The sequence below is a fragment of the Geotrypetes seraphini genome, chromosome 7 (assembly GCF_902459505.1).
Source record: "Geotrypetes seraphini chromosome 7, aGeoSer1.1, whole genome shotgun sequence".
NCBI classification, from domain to species: domain Eukaryota; kingdom Metazoa; phylum Chordata; class Amphibia; order Gymnophiona; family Dermophiidae; genus Geotrypetes; species Geotrypetes seraphini.
The window spans coordinates 196,256,173-196,283,171 of NC_047090.1; the positions used below are offsets into that span (position 1 = coordinate 196,256,173).

Consider the following 26,999-nt stretch of genomic DNA (forward strand, 5'->3'; position numbering starts at 1 on the left):
TTTTTCTATGTTTTTATGAATAGATACCATTTTTCCATTATAAGTACACTGCAAGTAAGAGGGGGGAAGGGGGGGAATTCTGAATTTTATTAAATGTTTTGATCAGTAGAAAAGAATATTTTATAGGATATATTTGATTGCATGTGACATGGTAAAGATGGGAAGGAAGGGATTAAATTTTATGTATTAATGTTAAATATGAAAGAAATTAAAGTGATGTATTCAATTTCAATTGTCATTTATTGATGCACTTGTTGTAAGATGTAAAAATAAAGATTTACAAAAAAAAAGAGATTTCATTTGCTAAGAAGAGAAAAACCAAACAAACATATCCCTAAAACTCCCTTGATAAGTGAGAAGAGTACTTTAAATAAAATAAAGTCCCTGAGCTTACCTATTTAGCTTTAGGAGTCCTTTTTCTCAAGTCTAAGCAATTTCCCATCTTTGACCATATAAATGTTGGTGCTCACATATGTAAGTGGCAATTTTGCAGTCTATGTGTATAAGTGCCACCACTCACATGTGTAAATGCTGTATTGTACAAAACTAGTTATCTAATGAAAGCCAGTTGAGAACTTGAGCTACAAAATTTCCTAACTCTTCCATTGAAATGAATTTTCATGTCAGACAGGTAAGCAGAGTTGTACCCTATCACATCTCCATATCCAAATTACACTTGCCTTAGTAGTTGTAAATATCAGCATCTAGATTTTATGAAGTAGATATGTGCTGCAGATATACATTTGTGAGTAAGAGCTTAGAAATGTTATGCTATTTACATCTGTAAACCTTCTACTTATGTGTGCAAATTACATACAAGCCTTATAAAATGATCTCCTTCAAGCTGAAATGGGTATTCAGAAGTAAGCTAGATGTTGAGGGATTTTTAATTCCCTTGATGGGAGGCTGGTTTTGGAGATAATGTAATGCATGAACAGGTCTTATGTTTGAGTTTGACAGAGAGACTGGTTGCAAAGAAATTGAGTTCCTAAATTAGGATGCTGATTTTGTTTATAATATGGCCTCTACTGTATTTAACATTCTATCCATTTCTCTTTTGAAGCTGTGAAATTTATTTGTGACCATCCGGATATAAAAGCCATCAGCTTTGTGGGCTCCAACCAAGCTGGAGAATATATTTATGAAAGAGGCTCCATCAGTGGCAAGAGAGTTCAGTCCAACATGGTATCAGTCTTCTTTGTTTCTTCTTTCTTTCCTTTTCTCTTCTCTTTATTCCAGATACCTACGAGTACAGTCAGAGTTCATCATCCTGGAGACTGAGAAAAGATATGAAAGAGTTCTATAAAATCATGAGTAGAGTAGAATGGGTAAATAATAGGAGTAGACAACAACTGAAATTTTTAATTGTGCAATTAATAATTTTAATTGCGCTTAATCACAGCATGTGAAAGCAAAATAGGAAGTTGTGTGAGGCAGGGCACAACAGGGGAAAGGCTTTTGAGTCAGCTGCAGACAGTGTGTGGGAAGTTCTGCCTCTGCCGATGACCCTATGAAGAGCCAGGCCTGTTAAGATAAATGGGAGGAGGTGGGAGAAGAGATGCTGGACCACAGGATAGCAAGGGGAGAGGAAGCAGTGCTGGACAACAGAGGGGAGTTAATACTTCTATACTGCTGCTAATGTCAATTGATAGGCTTTACCACGTATACATATGCTGATGACATTCAACTTTTACATCCCCTAAATCCAGAGAATACAGATGAAATAACTGAGATTAACAAAAAACTTGAGACTATTAAAGACTGGCTTAATACCAACATGCTAGCTCTAAATATTCAAAAAACAAAAGCATTGCTTTTCCCGTGGAAAAAGGAAATAAGCTTGAGTATCCCTTTTACTCTAAATAACATACATCTGGATTTAGTAACTTCATTACTAGGTGTCATCATTTTTTTTTTTATATATAAATCTTTATTCATTTTAAATCTTTCAACAAGTGTACAATAAAATCATCATTTAATATACAACATCACTTTAAGCTCTACAAAGTCTCGAAAAAGATTATATCTCACCCTACCCTCCCAAAACTTATATTCAAATATAATATATATCATATAATATAATAATTTAGATCATTTGTTTTATAATTTGATAATGAAAACCCCAAAACCCACCCTCCACCCACAAACCAATATATATTAAGTAAGTAGGGAAAAATGCTGATTATTCATTATAATACCTTATTAATGGCCCCTACACATCCTTAAATTTATTAAAATATACATTTTGAACTGCAAGCGTTCTCCATTTTATACATGTGACACACCGAGTTCCACCAAAAACAATAATTTAATCTTGTGCAATCTTTCCAGTTATATGTTATTTGCTGAATGGCAACTCCTGTTAAAATCATTAAAAGTTTATTATTATTAGCAGATAATTGGCTTTTAGCTCTCATAGACATGCCAAATAAAATTGTGTCATATGACAATGCTACATGATTTTCTAGCATACAATTTATTTGATCCCAAATTAACTGCCAAAAAGATTTAATAAATGGACAATGAAACAATAAATGATCTAAAGTTCCAGCCTCGAGATGACAATGCCAACATCTATTAGACTTAGAGCAATCCAATTTTTGTAACAGGGGTCCAGAGTGCTCTATGCAACAGGAAAAACCATGTTTGCCTCATAGACGCAGACATTATACATCTCTTCCTCCAAGACCAAATATGTGGCCATTGAGATGCATTAATTTGATGCTTAATCTCAATGCTCCAAATATCTGTAAGTCCAGTCTTTGGTTTCTTATTCGAATAGCCAGATAATAATTTATACCACTGTGCGGCCTGGTGACCCAGAAAATCTGCCTGAAAGCATAAGAAATCTAAACTAAATTGATTATTAAGAGATTTCCATTCAGGGAACCCTGCCTGAATAGCCTGCTTCAGTTGCAACCATTTATAACTTTGTTTTTTATCAAGGCCAAATTTATATTGCAACTGTGAAAAATCCAGCAGTTTACCATTAGAAATGACATCATTTAAGGTTCGTATACCTGCTTTAATCCAATCCTTCCAGACAATCTTAAAACCGCCTATTTGGATCCTGGAGTTTAGCCATATATTTTGATACGTTGATTTTTGAATTGGAAGAGGTGCTAAATTATTAATATAACATAAAGTTTTCCATGTGTCCATTAATATTCTATTGTTTTTACGTATCCTAGGCATTTTAATACTGAGAAGATGACGAAGCCTAATGGGAAACATGAGCTGCCATTCTAACCATAACCAATCTGGTAGCTTTTCCATGAGTTCTTGGAGGACCCAATACATACCTTGGCGCATAATATAGGATTGATGGTACCTATAGAAGTTTGGAAAATTTACCCTACCCTCCTTAATTGGCTTTTGTAAAGACACTAAGTCAATTCTTGCAATTTTACCCAGCCAAATAAACTTAGTAAGAATACTATTCAATTTTTTATAAAAAGACCCCTGGAAAAAAACTGGTATCATCCCCAGTTGGTAACAAACAACAGGTAAAATCATCATCTTAATAGTTTGGACTCTTCCTCACCAAAACAAATGTAAAGGATTCCATTGTTCACATAACTCTGTTACTTTTTGCAATAAAAGTCTTTCATTGTCTCATCTAGTGTATTTTTTTTATCCAAATTCCTAAATATTTTATTCCTTCCTCCTTCCATATAAAAGGGAATGAATCAAATAAACCTCTTACACAGTAACATAGTAGATGACGGCAGATAAAGACCCGAATGGTCCATCCAGTCTGCCCAACCTGATTCAATTTAAATTTTTTTTTTTTTCTTCTTAGCTATTTCTGGGCAAGAATCCAAAGCTTTACCCGGTACTGTGCTTGGGTTCCAACTGCCGAAATCTCTGTTAAGACTTACTCCAGCCCATCTACACCCTCCCAGCCATTGAAGCCCTCCCATGCCCATCCTCCACCAAACGGCCATACACAGACACAGACCGTGCAAGTCTGCCCAGTAACTGGCCTAGTTCAATATTTAATATTATTTTCTGATTCTAAATCTTCTGTGTTCATCCCACGCTTCTTTGAACTCAGTCACAGTTTTACTCTCCACCACCTCTCTCGGGAGCGCATTCCAGGCATCCACTACCCTCTCCGTAAAGTAGAATTTCCTAACATTGCCCCTGAATCTACCACCCCTCAACCTCAAATTATGTCCTCTGGTTTTACCATTTTCCTTTCTCTGGAAAAGATTTTGTTCTACGTTAATACCCTTCAAGTATTTGAACATCTGAATCATATCTCCCCTGTCTCTCCTTTCCTCTAGGGTATACATATTCAGGGCTTCCAGTCTCTCCTCATACATCTTCTGGCGCAAGCCTCCTATCATTTTCGTCGCCCTCCTCTGGACTGCCTCAAGTCTTCTTACGTCTTTCGCCAGATACGGTCTCCAAAACTGAACACAATACTCCAAGTGGGGCCTCACCAATGTATATTTAGAGGAATGACTTCTGATTTAGATCAATTTATTTTATATCCTGAGAATTTTCCAAATTTCTCAATCAAATCTAGTAAACATGGGATGGTTGCCTCAGGATTCCTCAAATGAAGCAGTATATCATCCGCATATGCAGATACCTTATACTCCTTTCCAGAACGTGGAATACCTTGAATCTCCTTCACCTGTTGAATAGCTAACAACAAGGGTTCCAGTACTATATCAAAAAGCAAAGGAGACAAAGGACAACCCTGTCTAACCCCCCTTTGCAATTTAAAACCTTCCGAGAAATTATTATTAATATATAATCTAGCAACAGGAGAGCTATACAAGGTTTTAATCATTTGTATAAATCCCGAACCAATACCAAACCATTCTATGGCCTGATACATAAAGGTCCATTCTACCCTATCAAAAGCTTTCTCTGCATCCAAAGACACAAAGAAGGCCAGATCATTCATGTCTTTTGTTAAGTATAACATCTGAAAGGCCAGTCTGGTATTATTGGAAGAGTGTCTGTGAGCAACAAAACCTGTTTGGTGCATACCAATTATATAAGGAAGAGCCTTAGCCAAACGCATGGCCAAACTTTTAGCTAAAAGTTTACCATCTACATTGATTAAAGAAATAGGCCTATAATTTGAAACCAACACGGGATCTCTATTTGGCTTAGGCAAAACAATCATTAACAACTCTGCCATAGTGCCTGAAATACAACCTTTATTCAGTTGATTCTGATATAAATTTAATAAATAAGGTAATAGGATAATTTGGAATGATTTATAGAACTCTACCATAAAACCATCACCACCTGGAGCGGTCCCCACTCTAAGAGACTTCAATGCTGTCTGTAGTTCTTTTAGCGATATCGGCTCTTCTAAACTTCTTTTTATATGATCAGGAACTTTTGGACCTTCAACTAATTTTAAAAATTCTAAACCATCTTTTTCTCTATCTAAATAAGGCTCAGAAGAATAAAGGTCTTTATAAAACTTTAAGAATTGTTTTAATATAGGTCCAATTTGAGACTGAATATCTCCTTTTTCATCCTTAATTGCATTTATTTTTGTCTCTCTTTTTTGCTTTAAGATGATTTGCCAATAATCTTCCCGCCTTATTTGAACTTCCATAATACAAAACCTGCTGAGAAAGAATATCCTTCCTAACCAATTTAGAAGAAATCTCATTATATTTACATTTAGCTTTTAAAAGATCTTGCAATGTAGAATGTTCCCATTTTCTAATCAGTTTTGATTCTAAAATTTTAATTTCTTTTTCTATAATAATAAATTGCTTTTTTAATTGTTTCTTAATATATGCTGAGAATGCAATAACTTGACCTCTCATGGTTGCCTTAAAAGCATCCCACAAGGTTTCTATAGAGATTTCTTCAGTGTTGTTAATTTGAAAATACTCATCAATTTTTAATTGAAAATCTTCACAAAATTCTGGATACATAAGCAATGCATTAACAAATCTCCAAACAGGCTTAGCATTATCTTGATCAACAAAATTTAAATCAATCCATACACCACCATGATCCGACTGAATTATTGGATCTATGGAAGCTTGCGTTACTTGTTGTATCAACTGATCAGAAACAAAAATATAATCTATTCTAGAAAAAGATTTATGAACATGTGAACAAAACGAAAATTCCCGATCATTAAAATGAAGAATACGCCATATATCTTTTAAATTACAAGAGTTTACAAAATTATCTAAACCCAATGACTTCATAATCTTACTGGGATTCTTATCCAATAAAGGATCCATTACAGCATTAAAGTCTCCCACCACTATCAAATTGTTAGCAGCCAGTGGTAAAACTAATTGTAGAATCTTAAAAAACTCAATTTGATTCGAATTAGGGGCATATACATTCATAAGCGCCATGGTATTATTGCCCATACTCATGTCTACATGCAGCCATCTGCCTAGAGCAGGGGTGTCCAATGTCGGTCCTCGAGGGCCGCAATCCAGTCGGGTTTTCAGGATTTCCCCAATGAATATGCATGAGATCTATTTGCATGCACTGCTTTCAATGCATATTCATTGGGGAAATCCTGAAAACCCGACTGGATTGCGGCCCTTGAGGAACGACATTGGACACCCCTGGCCTAGAGGATCTGCAGCCACCATATTAAATGTTGCAGAACATCTTTTATTAACTAGGATAGCTACTCCAGCTTTTTCTTTACAGCAGGTGCAAAAAAGCAATCTTTCACCCAATTACCTATTAGCTTTTTAGATTCCTCCCAAGACAGGTGAGTCTCCTGAATGAAACAAACATCCGCATTCTGCTGTTTCAAATATAATAATGTCTTCTTTCTTTTAACTGGATGGTTGAGGCCATTAACATTCAAAGAAAAGATTTTAAAACCCAGTATATCGATTAATCACAAATAATACACAATACCATATAGCAATTATTATATAATCACTTTCCCTACTTTGAAAATTCAAATTTAACCCCAATCCCCTACCCATTCCCCATCTCCACCCTCCTTCAACCCATCCCACCCCACCCACCCATCTCCATAATGCTAACTTTGAAACGCCCATATTAGATCAAGTAAATGAGAAACCCCCAGGCCATATCCAAAAACCAATAAGTATTTACTCAAATCACAATTAGCAATATATGCAAGTCACTTATTAAAAGAAAGAAATAGTTAAAACATAATAAATCTAATTTTTTTTTTTTTGAAGAATAATCTATAACATACTCTCTGAAAAGAAATTACAATAAGATTATATTAAATCTCCTTTTCATATTCTCACCCCACATTTAATTAAACAAAACCCAAGTACATCCAGCACATACACTTTTAGTAATTACAGGCCATCAATTCCCATCTGTCTTATGTTAACAACATGCAATTATTCCCACAACTTGGTACGAATACCATATCCAAATCTCTGTTCATCATTAGATCTGCTATCCATTATCCTACTTCTTCTTTCTTCAAAAGATCTTTGTATCTGTTTCTGTATGCTTACTCCAGTAGGCTTCTTTAATAAAGTATCCATCCTACATTCATACAGTATCTGTATATATTAATCCATAACTTTATAGAATATAGCATATCCCAAGATTAACTTTATGGAAGTCACCATACAGCTGTTAAGTTGAAAATCTGCATTTCTCATAGACTTCCTTCCTCCAAATTAACTGTGCATCAAAATATATTAGAATCCATGAAAAGCAAAAATAACATCAGGGTATAAGATGAGAATCAGACCGTATCATACATGCACTGATTCCATTCATATTACAATACCCAACATCCTGTACTTCCCACCATATTGCAGAAAACTCTCATAATCTGCCAACCTTTTATGTCAATTTGCAAATCATTTGACATTCTATTCAGGTATAAGAATCCACTTCCTTCAGTACTTTAATTAAACCACTGCAGACTAAGATGCATTCAAACATCTTTACTGTCTTCTACTCCCCTGTACCTTGTAATGTAACTTTTAAAATTCTGACAGGAGAAGTACTGCAGGAATAAAAACAGTACATATAGGAAATTTTAATGCACTTGGAGGAATGAGTCTAAAAGTGCTGAAGAATCTCAAAGCACAACCTTGCTGTGGAAAATGCAGTTATCATTGCCAATTACTGAATAGCATCCTGAGCATTGTTAAATCTGTTCCTGCTCCATATGACTTGTATCATTCTCAAACCCAAGCTTAGCCTTGTTTAAAATCTTCTCTTCAACCATTTAGGGAAATGAAAAAGTTTACACATTCCCCTTAATGTTATACCATATTCACATCTATTATGCTCAGTTCTGATATAAGGAAGAACTATCCTTTAACACCTCTCACTAAACAGCCACATTCCATGCAGCTGCTTCCACTGACTACATTCCTCTATCAGAATGTTGAGCCAATTCAAAATTAACTGTAGAGTTACCCAGGTTTATATCCTTTGCTTTGAGTTTTAAAATATATTTCACAAACCACCAAAAATAAACTAAAGTATTATAAAAAAACATAGGAAAAAGATATAAAACCCAGTTCCATTCCTATGTGGCCATAGGCATTTCACACCTATCCAGGAACTCTTAACTTAGCAGAATCTTCAAAGTTGAAAGTTTTATTTTCATGAGTAACCCTCATAATTGCTGGATAAATTAGACCATATCTGGCTCCCAATGCTCTTAACTGTGGTCGTAGTTCTAACAGTTGTTTTCTTTTATAAGCAGTCTCCTTCTCAAAATCCTGTACTATGTGTATCTTTGCATCTTGACATTTGAGGTTTCTGTTCTCTTTAGCCAATTTAATAATCTCCTCAACCTGTTGGTATCTGAGCATCTTAAAAATCAGGGGACGCGGTCCTTTTTGATTACTAGATCTCCTTATTGGGACCCTATGTGCCCTTTCCAGTTCCAATGGAGATTTGCTTTTTATTGGCAGAATTTTCGGTAGAAAATTAGTGAGAAAGGCTATGGGATCATTTTTTTCTATCCCCTCTAGTAACCCAAGCACCCTTAAATTACTCCATCTTTCGCAATTAGACAGATCCTCCAGTTCTTTCTTTAATATCTCTATCTACTTGTGATCATTTTTATATTGTATTATTTCTGCCTCAGTTCTCTCCACACGTTTTTCTATATGCTCAATTTTTATATCTACTATTTGCATTCTTTTATTCAAATTTTCTACCTCTTCTTTGACCTCTTGTATGTTTTTTGTGTTATTTAAAACTATCTCTTTAATCTGCTGCAATTCCTTCATGAGATCTCTGTTCTCTATTTCTTCCGTTGGAAGCGGAACTAATGCAGGAGACGTCGGCTCCAACTTTGACCTCTTGACGCTTCCTGCTCCTGTTTCCGCTGAAGCACTTTTACACTGCTTCCCCGAAGCCATTCCGCTACCGAAAACAAAACTTTACTGATGCGACTCGCGATTTTTCTAATACTTTAAAGTATTATAAATAGCCTGATTTTACAGAGCTCCTCAACTACCCGACCATATCGGAATGCTCCAAAGCCACGCCCCCTAGGTGTCATCATTGATAAGCTCTCCTATCATGAACACATAAGTAACACCGACAAATTTTGTTTCTATAGATTACGCATGATTCGCTCAATCTCTAAATTTCTCGAGCCAAAATCAATAAATATTCTAATCCATTCTCTAGTCATTGCTAAACTTGATTACTGTAACTCATTATTAATAAACATTACACAAAAGGAAAAAAAAGCATCTTCAAATAATACAAAATACAGCTGTCAAACTTATTCATAATGGTAAAAAATATGACCATGTTACCCCTTTTCTGATTAATTCACACTGGCTTCCAATAAATCACCGTATCACCTTCAAAATATTTCTCTTAGTGTTTAAAACTTTGTCTTCCAATGAACCACAATTTATAAATAGAATGCTTATTCCTTATAATACATCATGTTCCCTTCGATCTGCTGGTCAAAAGCTTTTAGCAGTTCCTTCTTTGAAAGTCATTGGTATTAGAAGACATGACATGTTTTCAGTGATGGCCCCCCAACTTTGGAATACTTTGCCCCAATGCATTAGAGAGGAAAAAGATCTTAGCCATTTTTAAAAAAATCTAAAAAGCTTCCTTTTTAAAGATGCTTTTAATCTTTAAATTTTCCTTAAATGACAAAGTGCTTACCTTTTAGGTTTATACTATTCCCTCCTCTATGTTTTCTCCATGGTTCTGTCTTTATTTCTAAGCATTGAATTGTAACTTTACCCCTCCAGTCCTTGTGTATCAATTAGTTTGTAAACTTGTCTGTCTAACCCATTACTGTCAATTTTAAAAAGTATGTCCTCCTCCTCCTTCTCGCTTCCACCATTACCCCTCCCTCCTCCTTCTCAGTAAAAAGCTGTATTGAAAAAAAAAAAGTATGTCGAAATGTATGTTTATTTTATCCTGCTGTATCTCGCTTAGTAATTTGAATAAGCGATTTATCAAATCAAAATAAAACTTGAAACTTGAATTCAGAGCGGTTTATATGAGCTTTGTAATAGTTTTACAATACATGAGCTTCTGTAAAGGTGTTTTAATTCAGAGTTTGCGTTTTCTGGGATGGTTTTAATAAAGATATTATTAAACCATAATCAATACATTATTAAAACTTAATCAATACTTATGCTTTTGTAAAGAATTAGCGTCTGCTCCTATACGCGTCCCGTGGCTGAGCCAGAAGCTTTCCCTCTGACGTCGGAGGAAGCTCCTCCCACGTCAGAGGGAAGGCTTCCAGCTCAGCCACGGGACGCACATAGGAGCCGCCGCCCGTGGCTTTGTGCAGAGAAACGACTGCGGCAGGAAGGAGGAGGGAGCCGGCAGAAGGTAAACACCCACCGGAGGAAGGTACTTACTTGAGGCAAAGAATTGAGGGAAGGAGAGAGAGGGGTGTGTTGGGACTCGGGAGGGAGAGGAGCACATTGGGACTGAAGCAGCCATTCAGAAGTGGCACACACCCATGCAGCAGCGCGCGTGTGCGCCGCTGGCCCTGACGTGCTGGTAATCAGCAGGCAGCTGCCCTGCGAAGCACCAGCGACCGGCACAATTAGGAAGTGTCGCGGGTCCAGGCATTAGGGCCCTTGTGCGCCATGGGCCCCAACAAGCAGCAGGCAGCCGTCCACCAACCTCCAAAATTTAAAAGTACCGCTTTTTCACTTCATAAGATGCACCCTTATTTCCACCCACTTTTTTGGGGGGAAAAAGTGTGTCTTATGGAGTTAAAAATACAGTAAATTGTTTATTCTTTCAAAAAGTACTAAGACTACGGGTCACTCAATAAAATTACATGATAATACTTTTTAAATGAATAGGAGTAAATATTTTTTCACTCAACAAATAGTTATGCTAAACCCTATGGTAATGAATTTCAAAGCTTATCTGGGTTTAAAAATGGTTTGAAAAAAACTCATGGAGGAAAAGTTCATAGTATGTCGTTGAGACAGAAATGGGGAAAACCACTGTTCAGCCTGGGATTGGTCATCTGGAATCTTTGCTACTATTTGGGATTCTGCCAGGTATCGGTGACCTGGATTAGCCACTGCTGGAGGCAGGATGCCGATCTAATTGTCTCATGAGTCTGCCCCACTATGGCACTTCTTATATCCAGCAGGGTCAACATGAGAGGTTGTAGTAACTGTTTTTCTCAAGCAGCAACAAGAGGCAGGAACAAGTGGGCATTGCTCCTGTCCTTATTGACCCTGCTGGACCACTAAAGATAGAGGTAGGTCCAGGGAGGCCTACCCAGATCCAAGGGGATTAGGGGAGGGAGATTGGTTCTGTAGAGGGAAGTGAAGGAGAAGGGGCATTGCGGGGCCACAGGAGGTTCCAGGGCACCATAGAACCTTTAAATCACAGGTGTCAAACTCAAGGCCCGTGGGGCGAATCTGGGCCGCCAGGCCATTTTATGCGGCTCGCAGTATGATGTAGCATTTTCATTGCCTCTCCCGGTGTTATCTTCTGGCCAGCTCTCTCCTCCTCACTACTGCAGTGTGCACAAAGCCATAGACAGCGGCTCCTACCCGCAGGACATCGCAACGTCAGAGGGAATGCTTCCGGATGAGGCACGGGATGCGCGAGGAAACACCACCGCAGCTTTGTGCACACTGTGGCAGTGAAGAGGAGGGAGCAAACCAGAAGATAACACCAGGGGCGGCAATGAAAATACCACATCGCACTGGGCCACATAAAATGGTCAGGCGAGAGCTGGCCAGAAGGTAAGACGCCCTCTGGAAGGAGGCACCTAGTTGAGGCACAGCATGGAGGGAGGGAAACAACGAAGGTAGGGGGAATGATTTTATTTTCAATTAAGTGATTGAAATGTGTCAGTTTTGAGAATTTTCATCTGCTGTTTATATTTTGCACTGCTCAGGAAGAAATGCATTTGTTTCTTTTTCTTTGAGGTTGTACTGCATGTAGAGTCTTGAATCTTAGGGCTTCGTTTGTATATATTAGTACTTTTAATTTGTGGTCCCCTATTTGCATAGGGATTATCTGTGTTCTGGTAGGAATGAATGTTGAGAAGAATACAGTGTGCTTTGTGTAGTTTAATTTTGTGGTTAACCATTATATGTTGTTAATAAGATTATATTGTGTGTGTATATGAAAAATGAATGGAAAAAATGGTGTTACAATTAGTACTATTATGGGGGCATGGTCTGGGGCAGAGATTGGGTGGGGTCTGGCCTGCAACTTAGCCTGTGTTTTGGATTTTGGCCCCTTAATGTGACTGAGTTTGACACCCCTGCTTTAAAGAGTTGTGTGGGCCCTGGCCTGCATCGGATATTCAGCGCTAGGTCCCACATATGGCCCACACTGAATATCCTGGACTAATTTTAGCCGTCCATAGAGTTTAAAAAAAGAACTTTGACCGCCTCTAGCTTAATATGTACCCCACAAAAGTTCTTATATAGCTGAAGTATTGTATGCTTGGTTTATATCCACTTGCCTTTCAAGGAAAATTGTTTTTTGAATTGATTTTCCTTCTGCCACCTCTTTCGTGGAGGGTTTTCCAGGAAAAACTATTTTTGATGTTGCTTTTGACTCTACCTTTTTGTAGCTTCTTATTAGGTCTTCTAGATCTAGAGCATCTTATTTAGAAAAGTTCTGTTCCTTTTCATCCACCAGACCAGTTCAGAATAAATGAATTATGCTCCTCAGCCTTTATTGGGGACAGAATCTTTAGAGGTATGAGTCTGGAAGTTTATTTTTATTATATTACATCTTTTTCCCTCTTGCAAAATAAAGCTGCTAGGAATGGATAGGCAAATGGCTAGAGAACAGAAAACAGAGTGGGCATAAATGGGAAGTTCTCAGAATGGGAACAAGTGACTAGCTGTGTACCCCAGGGCTCGGTACTTGGATCCATCTTATTTAATATTTTCATAAATGACCTAGAAGAAGGAACATCCAGTGAAATCATCAAGTTTGCAGACAACACAAAGCTATGACGGGCAATCAGATTGCAGAAGGACAGCAAGGATCTCCAGATCCTTGAATCAATTGGAGAGGTGGGCAAATAAATGGCAGATGAAGTTTAATGTGGAAAAATGCAAAGTGATGTATTTAGGCAGAAAAAATAAAGAACACAAGTATAGCATATCAGGTTTAACTCTGGGAAAGACCAAACAGGAAAAGGACCTGGGTGTACTGATAGATAGGGCCCTGAAGCCATCGGCACAATGTGCGGCGGCGGCGGCGAAGAAAGTAAATAGAATGCTAGGCATGATAAAGAAGGGAATTACAAGTAGATCAGAGAAAGTTATAATACCGCTCTACAGAGCCATGGTTAGACCGCACCTGGAATACTGCGTCCAGCATTGGTCTCCATACCTAAAGAAGGATATAAAACTGCTAGAGAGGGTTCAGAGACGAGCAACGAAGCTAGTGAAAGGTATGGAGAACCTGGACTACGAGGAACGACTTAGGAGACGGGGGTTGTTCTCCCTTGAGAAGAGGAGACCTGATCGAGACTTTCAAAATACTGAAATGATTCGACAAAATGGAGCATGGAAAGCAGTTATTTACAATGTCCAATGTGACACGGACAAGAGGACATAGACTGAAGCTGAGGGGTACAGGTCCAGGACGAATATCAGGAAGTTCTGTTCACGCAGCGAGAGGTGGACACCTGGAATGCTCTCCCAGAGGAAGTAATTGCAGAATCCACCGTTCTAGGATTTAAGGGTAAACTAGATGCACATCTCCTTAAGAGTGGCATAGAGTGATTCGGGTAAGGGTAAATTAGATGCACATCTCCCTCGAGAAGCATACGATGATATGGGGACTAAAACTAGGCCAGGGTACACCTGGCGGGCCCTCCGCATGTGCGGATCACCGGACTTGATGGACCTAGGGTCTGATTCGGAGATGGCAATTCTTATGTTCTAATAGAAGCAATGGGAGGGAGTTCCCTAGGCTATTTCTTTCTCCCTTCATAGGCCTTGACTGCATTGGGAATGGCGGGAAGTCAGGCCTCGGGCAGCACAGTATAGTGTGTACAAGGATAGACTCAGTGGGAAGCGATTCCTTTTAGTACTATAGGGGAAATTTCTGAGGCCCATCCACTTGTCATTGTTTTGACAGAAAAATCAACATATTCTCTTAGGCTTCCATGGCTAGCGTCATGATTGTTGCTGTTTTCTGGGTCTCACAGTATCTGGGTAGGTAGAACCGACGTTTGTCATCATACTGTGGCTTTCTTCAGGGTATACCCTGTACCTATTACGGCTCTTCTGATGAGATGGTATTCTAGCTTTTAGATTTGGTATGCAGCTACAGAATGGCCAGGCAGATGACATTAACAAAGACTGTACTTTATTGTTTAGGGGGCGAAGAACCATGGTGTGGTAATGCCAGATGCTAATAAGGAGAATACGCTAAACCAACTTGTCGGAGCAGCATTTGGAGCAGCAGGGCAGCGCTGTATGGCCTTATCTACAGCCATCTTAGTAGGCAATGCAAGAGGCTGGCTCCCAGAGCTTATAGAGAGAGCCAAAAAACTACGTGTCAATGCAGGTAAAATTGCAGCCTGGCTGCTACTTCTCTCCTAGAGCCTTTTGACTAATTTGGCACTGCATGCTCTAATACCCTTGTTATCCCAGGACAAGCAGGCAGCATATTCTCACATATGGATGACGTCAACCACGGAGCCCTGGTATGGACAGCTTTAACAGTGCATTGTCACTTTAAGAACTTAAGAAAGTTTGCGAACTGCACGCACCGCGCATGTGCGCGTGCCTTCCCGCCTGACACCGCTCGCAGCTCCTCAGTTCTTAGTTTACCGTAGAGCTAAGAAGTAGTGTTTTTTTGAACATCATTCAAAATTTTTGCTTTTGCCTTCCCGCTCATGCATATTTTTTACATGTTTTATCTGCGTATTTCTTTTGAGTTTAAAAAAAAAACCCAAAACAGCTGAAACCATTTTTTTCCTTGCTGTTCTCACCTTCGTTTTCTTCAGCCATTGAATTCAATTTGGCTGAGACTGTTTTTCTGTCGATATCCCAACTACTAACCAGTTTTAAGAAGTGTTGCAGGTGCCATTGGCAAATTTCCATCACTGACCCACATAGCTGGTGCTAACTCTTGGTCCTGCACACCGTGTGGAGTCCTGCGTGTGGTGTTCTACCCTCCAAAAACGTACTATTAGAAGTCGTAAACTCCAACAAGAGAAGTTGTTTGTCACCGGTATGGACATCAAGACATTACCGCCTTCTGTATCGAAAGCATCAACGTCGGCATCGGGGGACATCGCTCCATCGGGTAAGCCAGCTAAAAAGCCGCCAGCTTCCCAACAGGTCTCGCAGGTCAACATTGCATCAAGTCTCTTGATGCTGACCAAGCGTCGACTGCTCTTACATCTGGCCTCTCCTTCATTGAGGGTGTGCATCCTCTTCACGGTCACCCTTTCCAAGACCAGACAAGGAAATGGTGCTCTCATACCGGGAAAAGCTGGAAGCACTGTTCCAAGTCAGTGACATGTTCAAACTCCTTACTCCAACACTGATTCCATCGGTACCAACCCAGCCTGAGCATAAGGCCACCAGGTCCTGCAGTCCCGATGCTGGATTTCCAGTACAGCGTTGATATTCCACGCACAAGCACCACTCATATAAAGCCCATTCTCCATCCAGTTCTAGCTTGGACACAATTCCACCATCAGTAATCAAACGTCTGTTTACAATTTTTGGACCAATTATTCATAAACTTATAATAAACAGTCTGTCTACTGGCCTGATTCCAAAAGCATGGAAATAATCTGTTATTCGACCTATCATAAAGGATCATTCAGCCTCCCAAAATAATGAAACAAACTACAGTGGAACCTTGGTTTACAAGTATAATTCGTTCCAGAAGCATGCTTGTAAACCAAAATACTCATATATCAAAGCGAGTTTCCCCATAGAAAATAATGGAAACTCGCTTGATATGTTCCCCCCTGCCCGAACAATTTGAAACTTATCCCCCGTCTGTCACCGGCACGCAGTCCACTGGATATTCCGATGTCGCTTGAAGAACTTCCTGCCTCTGCTGGGCCTTGAGCATGCATCTGCGCATGCTCAAGGCCTTCTAATTCTCCCTCTCGCCGAAACATGAGCTGCCATTCTAACCATAACCAATCTGGTAGCTTTTCCATGAGTTCTGGGAGGAGTTAACTTTCTTAATAGCATATTAACGATGACTTATTTTTTTATCTAGGCATTTGAATTTTAATTGAATTGTTTTTTACTCATGTTGTATTTAAATTAGAAATGTTTTTTGTATTGTATTTTTTCACTGAAATGTCTCAGTTTCTCTTGTGAACCGCCCAGAACTACTGGTGGGGCGGTATATAAGAAAATAAACTATTATTATTATTATCCTAGAGAAACAGCTCTTCATACTCTGGACTGCAAACGAACATTGGCCCACTATTTGCAGCAAACTAAATCACATAGATCATCTCCACAACTTTTTCTCTCCTTTGATTCTAACAAATTGGGGCACCCTGTTTCCAAAAGGACAATTTCCAACTAGTTGGCTGCTTGCATCTCGTTTTGCTATGCTCAGGCTGGGCTGCAACTGGAGAGTCATGTCACAGCCCACAAGGTTCGAGCTATGGCAGCTTCTGTAGCTTTTCTTCGCTCTACTCCTATTAATGAAATCTGCAAAGCTGCTACCTGGTCCTTGCTTAGACATAGACATAGAAATAGACGGCAGATAAGGGCCACGGCCCATCAAGTCTGCCCACTCCAGTGACCCTCCCTATCTATCTTTGCGGATAGATCCCACATGTCTATCCCATCTGGCCTTAAAATCTGGCACACTGCTGGCCTCAATAACCTGAAGTGGAAGACTATTCCAGCGATCAACCACCCTTTCAGTGAAGAAGAACTTCCTAGTGTCACTGTGCAGTTTCCTGCCCCTGATTTTCCACGAATGCCCCCTTGTTGCCGCAGGACCCATTAAGAAGAAGATGTCTTCTTCCACCTCGATGCGGCCCGTGAGATACTTGAATGTCTCGATCATATCTCCCCTATCTCGACGTTCCTCGAGTGAGTAGAGCTGCAATTTCCCTAACTGCTCCTCGTACGGGAGCTCCTTGAGTCCCAAGACCATCCTGGTGGCCATTCTCTGGACCGATTCCAGTCTCAGCACATCCTTGTGGTAATGCAGCCTCCAGAATTGCACACAGTACTCCAGGTGCGGTCTCACCATGGATCTATACAGTGGCATAATGACTTCAGGTTTACGGCTGACGAAACTCCTGCGTATGCAACCTATGATTTGCCTTGCTTTGGATGAAGCTTGTTCCACTTGGTTTGCAGACTTCATGTCTTCCCTGACAATCACCCCTAAGTCTCTTTCTGCTTCAGTTCTTGTCAGGATCTCGCCATTTAGGGTGTAAATCTTGCATGGATTTTGGTTTCCCAGGTGCATGACTTTGCATTTTTTGGCATTGAAACTGAGTTGCCAGGACCTAGACCAGTGCTCCAGCAGAAGTAAGTCATGCACCATATCGTCTGCCATTGCTTTTTTGTCTGTTGTGCTTTTGCTCACTACATTGCTCAGTTTGGCATCATCGGCGAATAATGTTATTCTACCTCGGAGCCCTTCTGTCAAGTCTCTTATATAGATGTTAAACAAGATCGGGCCCAGGATGGAGCCTTGTGGCACTCCACTTATCACCTCCGACATTTCGGAGGGGGTGCCATTCACCACCACCCTCTGAAGCCTACCTCCAAGCCAGTTCCCAACCCATTTGGTTAATGTGTCGCCCAAACCTAAAGAACTCATCTTGCTCAGCAACCTGCGGTGTGGCACGCTATCAAATGCTTTGCTGAAATCCAGGTAGACGATGTCCAGGGACTCACCAACATCCAGCTTCCTCGTCACCCAGTCAAAGAAGCTGATCAGATTGGATTGGCAGGATCTCCCCTTAGTGAATCCATGTTGGCGGGGATCCTGTAGATTCTCCTCGTCCATGATCCTATCCAATTGGCGTTTGATTAGGGTTTCCATTAGTTTGCTCACTATTGAAGTGAGACTCACTTTTCTGTAGTTTGCCATCTCTATCCTGGAGCCTTTCTACAGGTCTACATTCATCAACACACACACCCATCTAGAAAAGATAACAACAAACCCATCAACTAGCGAAGCCATCGTAGCAGACAGAAGCTGGTCCGATTTCCCAATTCTAGTCTGGTCGGATATGAACCGACTGTACAATAAATACAGCCATGCTTCCAGTGACCTAAATAATTGCCCCACCTACATATTATCAAACGCCTCCACCACATTCAAAACCAACTTCATGCTATGGATTCAAACCACATTGACAGAAGGCCAATTCCCACAGGACCTAGGAGAGATCTTAATCACTCCAATCATAAAGGATCACAAAGGCCCAATAGATAGCCCCTCCAACTACAGACCTATCGCTTCAATACCATTGTATGTTAAAATAATAGAAGGCCTAGTGGCACAATACCTCACCGAATATCTGGAAAAACATAACCTACTCCACCCCTCACAATCAGGATTCCGAACTAACCATAGTACAGAAACACTACTTGTCACATTACTAGATACAGCCCGACAACACATCAGTAAAGGAAAAAAAATGATATTAATACAATTAGACCTCTCCGCAGCATTTGACCTAGTTGACCACACCTTATTACTACAAATTCTTGACGCCATAGGAATCTCAGGCAAGGTCTACAAATGGTTTCAGGGGTTCCTCAAATCTAGAACCTACAGGGTAAAATACAATGATATCAAATCAGAACCATGGACAAATCCCTGCGGAGTTCCACAAGGATCACCTCTCTCACCTACGCTCTTCAACCTCTTTATCTCATCCCTAGGAGCCACTTTAGATACCCTAGATGTCACATCTTTCAGCTATGCTGATGACATCACCATAATCCTCCCATTCGACCCATCAGAGACCACCACCACAACAAAGCTAGAAACAACCTTAGACACAGTAGAAAAATGGATGATGGATCACAAACTAAAACTAAATTCTGAAAAAACAAAATTCCTTTTGCTCGAAAAAGCCCAAACTCCTACCATCACTGAACTGAAAATCAAAATACCAAATACCCAATACAACCCGAACTAAAACTCCTAGGAGTTACGATAGACAGATGTTGCACAATGCAGCCCCAGATCAACAAAACAACCCAGAAAGCTTTTCTAACCATGAGAAATCTCCGTAAAATCAGAAAATTCTTTGACCAAGCACAATTTAGACTAATCGTCCAATCCCTAGTCTTAGGTCTGCTGGATTATTGCAACTCCCTATATCTTCCTTGTCCAGCCACTATGATAAAACAACTCCAGACCATACAAAACACCGCCCTCAGATTGATCTACTCACTCAAAAAATATGATCACATAACAACTGCCTTCTTAGACTCTCACTGGCTACCCATACAAGCACGAATCCAATTCAAATTCTACTGCCTGATATTCAAAGCATTACACGGCTCTTCCCCCTCCTATCTAAATAACCGCTTAAACCAAATCTCCACCTCAAGACACAGAAGAACCTCGAACCCTTTCGCCTTCCCCCCACTCAAAGGCACACAACGCAAGAAAATGTTTGACAACCTTCTAGCAACACAAGCAGCAAAAATCAACCATTCCATCTCCAATCTTATGACAATATCAGACAACTTCAAAACATTCAGAAAAGAAATCAAAACCCTGCTTTTCAAAAAATTCATCCAAATATCTTAACCCCTCCTCTTTTACCTCCAGAAGATTCACCTACCTTCAGATAACCTTCCCCCAAATTACCCACCTTAACACCTTCCAATTAAACAAATACCATAAATAGATTGTAACCTACCCTCTCTAACTGCATTCCATATGTATTTTTCATACAGTTCTTCACAGTCAGTTTAATTTCCATCCTATAAATTCACATAGAATTTTTCTTTTTTCAACCATCTTTATTTTCTCTTCTTTATTAATTTCCAGGTACTTTAGTTAGATTGTGAGCCTTCGGGACAGTAAGGGAATTTTTTAAGTACCTTCTTACTTCTCATTTATAATCTTAATGTATATTTTCTTCAAACCGCTTAGAACCTAACGGATGTAGCGGTATATAAGAAATAAATTACATTACATTTCTTGTGTAGTGGAATGACGTTAGCCGTTTTTCAGTCCATCGGGACGTTACCTGTACTAAGGGAGAGATTGAAGAGCGTGGATAGCGGTTCCGCCAAGACATAACCCAACTCCCTGAGTACCCTAGGGCAGTGGTTCCCAACCCTGTCCTGGAGGAACACCAGGCCAATTGGGTTTTCAGGCTAGCCCTAATGAATATGCATGAAGCAAATTTGCATGCCTATCACTTCCATCATATGCAAATCTCTCTCATGCATATTCATTAGGGCTAGCCTGAAAACCCGATTGGCCTGGTGTTCCTCCAGGACAGGGTTGGGAATCACTGCCCTAGGGTGTAGGTTGTCAGGTCCCATTGCCTTGTTGACCTTGATTTTTGACAGCTCGCAGTAGACGCTGCCGGGTGTAAATTTGAAATTACTAAATGGGTCTACTGATTTAATCCTTGTCTGTGGCTGAGGGCCGATTCCCGGCGCCTCGCGGGTGAAGACTGAACAGAAGTATTCATTTAACAGTTGGGCTTTTTCCGAGTCCGTCTCTACATAAGTCTCCGTCTGGTTTTCTGAGTCGTACTATCCCGCCCGAGTTCTTTTTTCTGTCACTGATATACCTGAAGAAGGATTTATCTCCCTTCTGGATGTTCTTTGCTAGAGACTCCTCCATGCGGAATTTGGCCTCCCTAACTGCTGCTTTGACGGCTCTTGACTTGGTCAGATAATCTACTCTGGAGTCCTGTGTCCCTGATTGTTTGTAAGAGATGAATGCTTTTTTCTTCTCTTTGATGAGGTCCGAGATCTCCGTAGAGAACCACTGTGGCTTGTTGTTCCTACTCCGTTTGCTTACTGATTTAACATAGCGGTTTGTTGCTTCCTGTATGGTGGTTTTCAAAGTTGACCACATTTCTTCCATGCTGTTGGTGTCTGCTTGGATTTGTAGCGCCTGGTGAACGAAGTCTCCCATGTCTTGGAAGTTTGTGTCCTTGAACTTGAGAACCTTGGTCAGTGTGGTAGATTTCGTGAAACCTTTCCTGAGATTGAATCATATATTGTGATCACTGGAGGTTCTCTCATTACTGTCTGGAATCCTATTCCAGATGGGATGGGCATTTCGGCCAAGCAGTATTACAAAATTTATTTTCCTAAAAGGCCAACTTTCCCACCATCCCATTCTGGTTAGCTTGGAGGTCACCCACATGTGAGAATAGGCTGCCTACTTGTCCTGGGATAAAGCACAGTTACTTACCGTAACAGGTGTTATCCAGAGACAGCAGGTAGATATTCTCACAACCCACCTGTGTTCCCTCTAAGCTGAGCAGGTGTCCTCCAGCTGCATTGCTACCACTAGGGGGTGGAATATTTTCAGTCGCTAAGGACAGGTATGTTCCCTGGAGTCCTGCAGAACTTGCCTGTCCCTCACAATTGAAAAATGTGACAGTAAAACAGCACCCTCTATTGGTGAGACTGTGGGTGGAGGACTCCTGCTCAGCTTAGAGGGTGGCCCCTGTTTGGCTTCTTAGTTGGCTATCTGAACTGAGGAGCCGCGCGCCTATGTCAGGCGGGAAGGCACTCGCACATGCGCAGTGCAGTCAGTCGTGAACTTTTTAAAGTTCTTAAAGTGCACGAACACTAGCAGCTGTCCATACTGGGGCTTCGTAGAGGACGTCACCCACATGTGAGAATATCTGCCTGCTGTCCCTGGATAACACCTGTTACGGTAAGTAACTGTGCTTTATCCACTTATAGCAACCCTATGTGGCTTCTTCATTATTCGTTCTCATATGGAAACATAGAAACATGATGGCAGATAAAGGCCAAATGGCCCATCTAGTCTGTCCATCTGCAGTAACCATTATCTCTTTCTCTCTCCGAGAGATCCCACTTGCCTATTCCAGGCCCTTTTGAATTCAGACAGTCTCTGTCTCCACCACCTTTACCTTGCATCTACCATCCTTTCAGTAAAAAAGTATTTCCTTAGATTACTCCTGAGCCTATCACCTCTTAACTTCATCCTATGCCCTCTCATTGCAGTTTCCTTTCAAATTAAAGAGACTCAACTCATGCCCATTTATGTTACGTAGGTATTTAAACTTCTCTAAAATATCTCCCCTCTCCCGCCTTTAATCCAAAGTATACAGAGTGAGATCTTTAAGTCTATCCCCATATTCCTTATGATGAAGACCACATACCATTTTAGTAGCCTTCCTTTAGACCGACTCCATCCTTTTTATATCTTTTTGAAGGTGCGGCCTCCAGATTGGTGAGACCTCATTTAGAATATTGTGTACCTAAGTCTTATACAGGGGCATCAATACTTCCTTTTTCCTATTAGCCATACCTCTCCCTATGCAACCTAGCATCCTTCTAGCTTTCGCCATCATCTTTGAAACCTGTTTGGCCACCTTAAGATCATCACATACAATAACACCCAAGTCCCACTCTTCTGTCTTGCACATAAGCTCTTTCCTAATCTGTACCGTTCCCTCAGGTTTTTGCAGCCCAAATGCATGACCTTGCATTTCTTAGCATTAAATTTTAGCTGCCAAATTTCAGACCATTCTTCAAGCTTCGCCAGGTCTTTCTTCATGTTACTCTCACTATCCGGCCTGTCTACTCTAGTGCAAATTTTCATATCATCTGCAAAGAGGCAAATCTTACCCGACAACCCTTCTGCAATATCGTTTATAAAAATGTTAAAAAGAACAGGGCCAAGAACAGAACCTTGAGGCACACCACTGGTAACATCCCTTTCCTCAGAGCGATCTCCATAGATCACTATCCTCTGTCGCCTTTCACTCAACCAGTTCTTGACCCAGCCCATCATTTTGGGACCCATCCCGAGGGCACTCAGTTTATTTATTAGACTGTCAAAGGCTTTGCTTAAATCTAAATACACCTCATCTAGCGCATATCCTCTATCCAATTCTCTGGTCACCCAGTCAAAGAAATTGATCAGATTTGTCTGACAAATACTTACCTCTAGTGAATCCATGTTGCCTCCAGTCCTGTAATCCACAGAATTCCAGAAACTTGACCATTCTCTGTTTTAAAAGTGTTTCCATTAATTTGCTTACCACAGAAGTCAGACTTACCAGCCTGTAATTCCCTACTTCTTCCTTACTTCCACTTTTGTGGAGAGGGACCACATCCACCCTTCTCCAGTCCTCCGGTACCACTCCCGACTCTAGAGACTTATTCAGCAGGTCAGTCAGCAGAGCCACCAGAACTTCCCTCAGTGCCTTCAGCACCCTCGGATGTACACCATCTGGTCCCATTGCTTTGTCTACTTTTATTTTAGCTAGCCCCTCATGAGCACAACCCTTGGAAAATTGATCAGGGTTTACCACTCATCCATCCCTATTCACGTTTGTCTTCTGTGGTCCCGCTCCCAATGCTTCAGTCGTGAACACAGAACAGAAATATTTAACAGCTTCTACATATTTCTCACCTTCACCTTTAAGTCTCACAATCAATGCCACTTTTGCACATCACTAATATATCTAAAAAAATGTCTCCCCATTTTACTGTTTCAGCTATTTTTTTCTTCCATTTGCATCTTTGCTTTCCTGACTACACTACCAGCCTCTCTTAACTTTTCCAGATATTTTTGCCTGCCTTCCCTTTTCTGTGGTCTGTGATGGTCTGGAGGGACTAAAACAAAGAAAATTAGCAGGTAAGAACCTAATTTCTTTTTCCTGCAGGGGATCAGCCTGGTGCTGACTTGGGACCACTAATCAGTGCCGGTGCCAAGAAACGGGTCTGTGATCTGGTGGAGAGTGGAGTGAAGGAGGGGGCTGAACTTGTCCTGGATGGGCGCAGTGTCAGAGTGAAAGGCTATGAAAATGGAAACTTTGTTGGTCCCACCATTCTCACTAAGGTCAAGGTAAGTCAGAAATTGTCTGTTCCTAATGACAAAGAATGGAGGGAGGGTGCCATAGGATACACAGACATTAAATCTGTTTCCAGACTTATTTCTGTGCTGATTGACTGAAAAAAATGAAGATAAATTGTGACTGCTCTGAGACTTCACACCCAGTCCTATTCTGCTACCTATACATAAAGCAGTGGTGTAGTAAAGGGGGGCGTTGGCACTTCTCTGCCCCAGGTATAGATATAATTTATCCCGTTTAGGACCTCAGCGGTGTTAACTGTGAGAAGGTTTCATTCACAGATATATAAGCACAGAAGTCTTCATCGGTCTCAATTTTTTATGTATTTTTTCTATATATAAGTTTAAATTGTAATACTTCATTTGATAAATAAGTTTATGAAAAAAGTACTCATCTCTTTTAGAGAAGCATAGCAGGGGCTCTTCACCAACATAGGCTATGTTTCGCCCAGGGAGCTTTATCAAGGTATTTTCCCCTTTGTTATGCCGGTTCCATGAATAGCCTATGTTGGTGAAGAGCCCCTGCTATGCTTCTCTAAAAGAGATGAGTACTTTTTTCATAAACTTATTTATCAAATGAAGTATTACAATTTAAACTTATATATAGAAAAAATACATAAAAAATTGAGACCGATGAAGACTTCTGTGCTTATATATCTGTGAATGAAACCTTCTCACAGTTAGCACCGCTGAGGTCCTAAACGGGATAAATTATATCTATACCTAAGGTTATCCCAGGACAAGCAGGCAGCATATTCTTGACTGATGGGTGACGGCACCGACGGAGCCCCGGTACGGACAATTTTAGAGTGATTGCACTCTAAGAACTTAGAAAGTTCTAGCTAGGCCGCACCGCGCATGCGTGAGTGCCTTCCCGCCCGACGAAGGCGCGCGGTCCCCAGTTTCTTAGTTTCCGCGGAGCAAAAAAGACGCGTGTTCCAACGGCTGTTGGAAAAATTTTTCTATTTTTACTCGCCTTCCCGCTCGCGCGTTTGTTTTCCTCGTGAACATTTCACGTTCTTGTTTTCTTTCTTTTGTTTAAAAAAAAAAGGTCTTTTTTTTTTAACTTTTTTTCGGTCGGCCCCGGCGGGGCCTGTTGGCACCATCGAAGCCTTGGGCTTCGATTTTGCTACGGCCGTTTTTCCCTTCATGCCCCCTTCACCGGGTTTTAAGAAGTGTCAGCGGTGTGCACGTCCTATTTCCCTCTCCGACCCGCACAAGTGGTGCCTTCAGTGTCTGGGTCCGGACCATAGGGCAGAAACGTGCACCCGCTCTAGTTCTCTTCAAAAGAGAACTCTAAAGAACCTCCAGATTCAGCAGCGGATTCTTTTCGGTGCCGCCATGGAAGTACCTCCGGCATCGACACCGATATCTTCCACCAAATCGGCACCGGTGACTTCGACACCGCAAGATCCATCCTCGGTGTCGCACCCTGTAGGTAAGCCGGCTAAGAAGCCATCCCCTACTCTCCTTGGCCCGCCAGTCGAGCAAGCAGTGAGCCAAGTCCTGCAGACTGCGCGCCGGCCCCGCAAACGCTCCGCTCCCATAGAAGTTACTGCCTCTTCATCGGCATCGACTTCGCCTGAGCGTCGAGCTGCACCGCAGGTACCGAGCAAGAAAAAAGCGGTACCGGTGCCATCGGGACCGTCTTTGGATGAGAGAATAGCATCCATCCTTCAGGTCCAGCTTAAGGAGCAATTGCAACAATTGCTCCCGGTTCTGCTGACTCCGAACCTTCCAGTGTCGGTACCTACTGAGCCTTCGGCGCCGATTGTCGACCAGCCCATGTTATCGGCATCGACGTTATCGGCACCGCACAAATCTGTATCTATGCCTATTCTGTCGGCGGAACCGAAGTTGCTTCGGCGTACTGCTTATTCCGCTTCGGATCCGGTACCGTTATCTGACACCCGTACCGCTGTACAGTCACCGGGTACGGTGTCGACACGGTCAGGAAAGTCGGTACGCAAAACCAAGCATACCAAATCTTCTACTCCCCTTTCTCAGGGCCGTCTCCCATCAGTACGGGACCCTGATTTGTGGGATGATTCTGATGACCCCCTCGGTACCGAAGATTATTCATCAGATGAGGATGATCCATCGGTGCAGGATCCTGCTAGTAAGCCAGAGCACTCCTCCTTCACCAAGTTTCTTAAGGAGATGTCAGACACCCTTTCAATCCCTTTAGAGTCTGACTCTAAGAAATCCAAGGCATTTCTCGATGCTTTGGATTTTGACCAACCTCCTAAAGAATTTTTAAAGTTACCTCTTCACGACATCTTGAGGGAAACTTTTTACAAAAATTTAGAAACTCCTCTAACCATTCCAGGAGCTCCTAGAAAGCTGGAATCGCTTTATAAAGTGATTCCCATTCCAGGGTTTGACAAACACCAGTTGCCCCATGAATCTCTACTGGTGGAGTCAACCCTCAAAAAATCTGCTGGCTCTAGTGTGTATGCCTCTGTCCCTCCTGGCAGAGAGGGCAAGGCCATGGATAAATTTGGTAAAAGACTTTACCAAAATGCTATGTTGGC

General features: G+C 41.0%; 1 protein-coding gene across 4 annotated transcripts in view; it reads left to right on the forward strand.

The window, feature by feature from the left end:
* ALDH6A1 (aldehyde dehydrogenase 6 family member A1) overlaps positions 1-26,999 on the forward strand; it is a 172,552-nt gene that overhangs the window by 60,630 nt on the left and 84,923 nt on the right. For all 4 annotated transcript variants that reach the window (XM_033951060.1, XM_033951056.1, XM_033951058.1 and 1 more), the window contains exons 7-9: positions 1,064-1,185; positions 14,790-14,979; positions 24,278-24,459. In XM_033951060.1, coding sequence (XP_033806951.1) covers positions 1,064-1,185; positions 14,790-14,979; positions 24,278-24,459 — 494 coding nt within the window. The remainder of the gene's footprint in view (positions 1-1,063; positions 1,186-14,789; positions 14,980-24,277; positions 24,460-26,999) is intronic.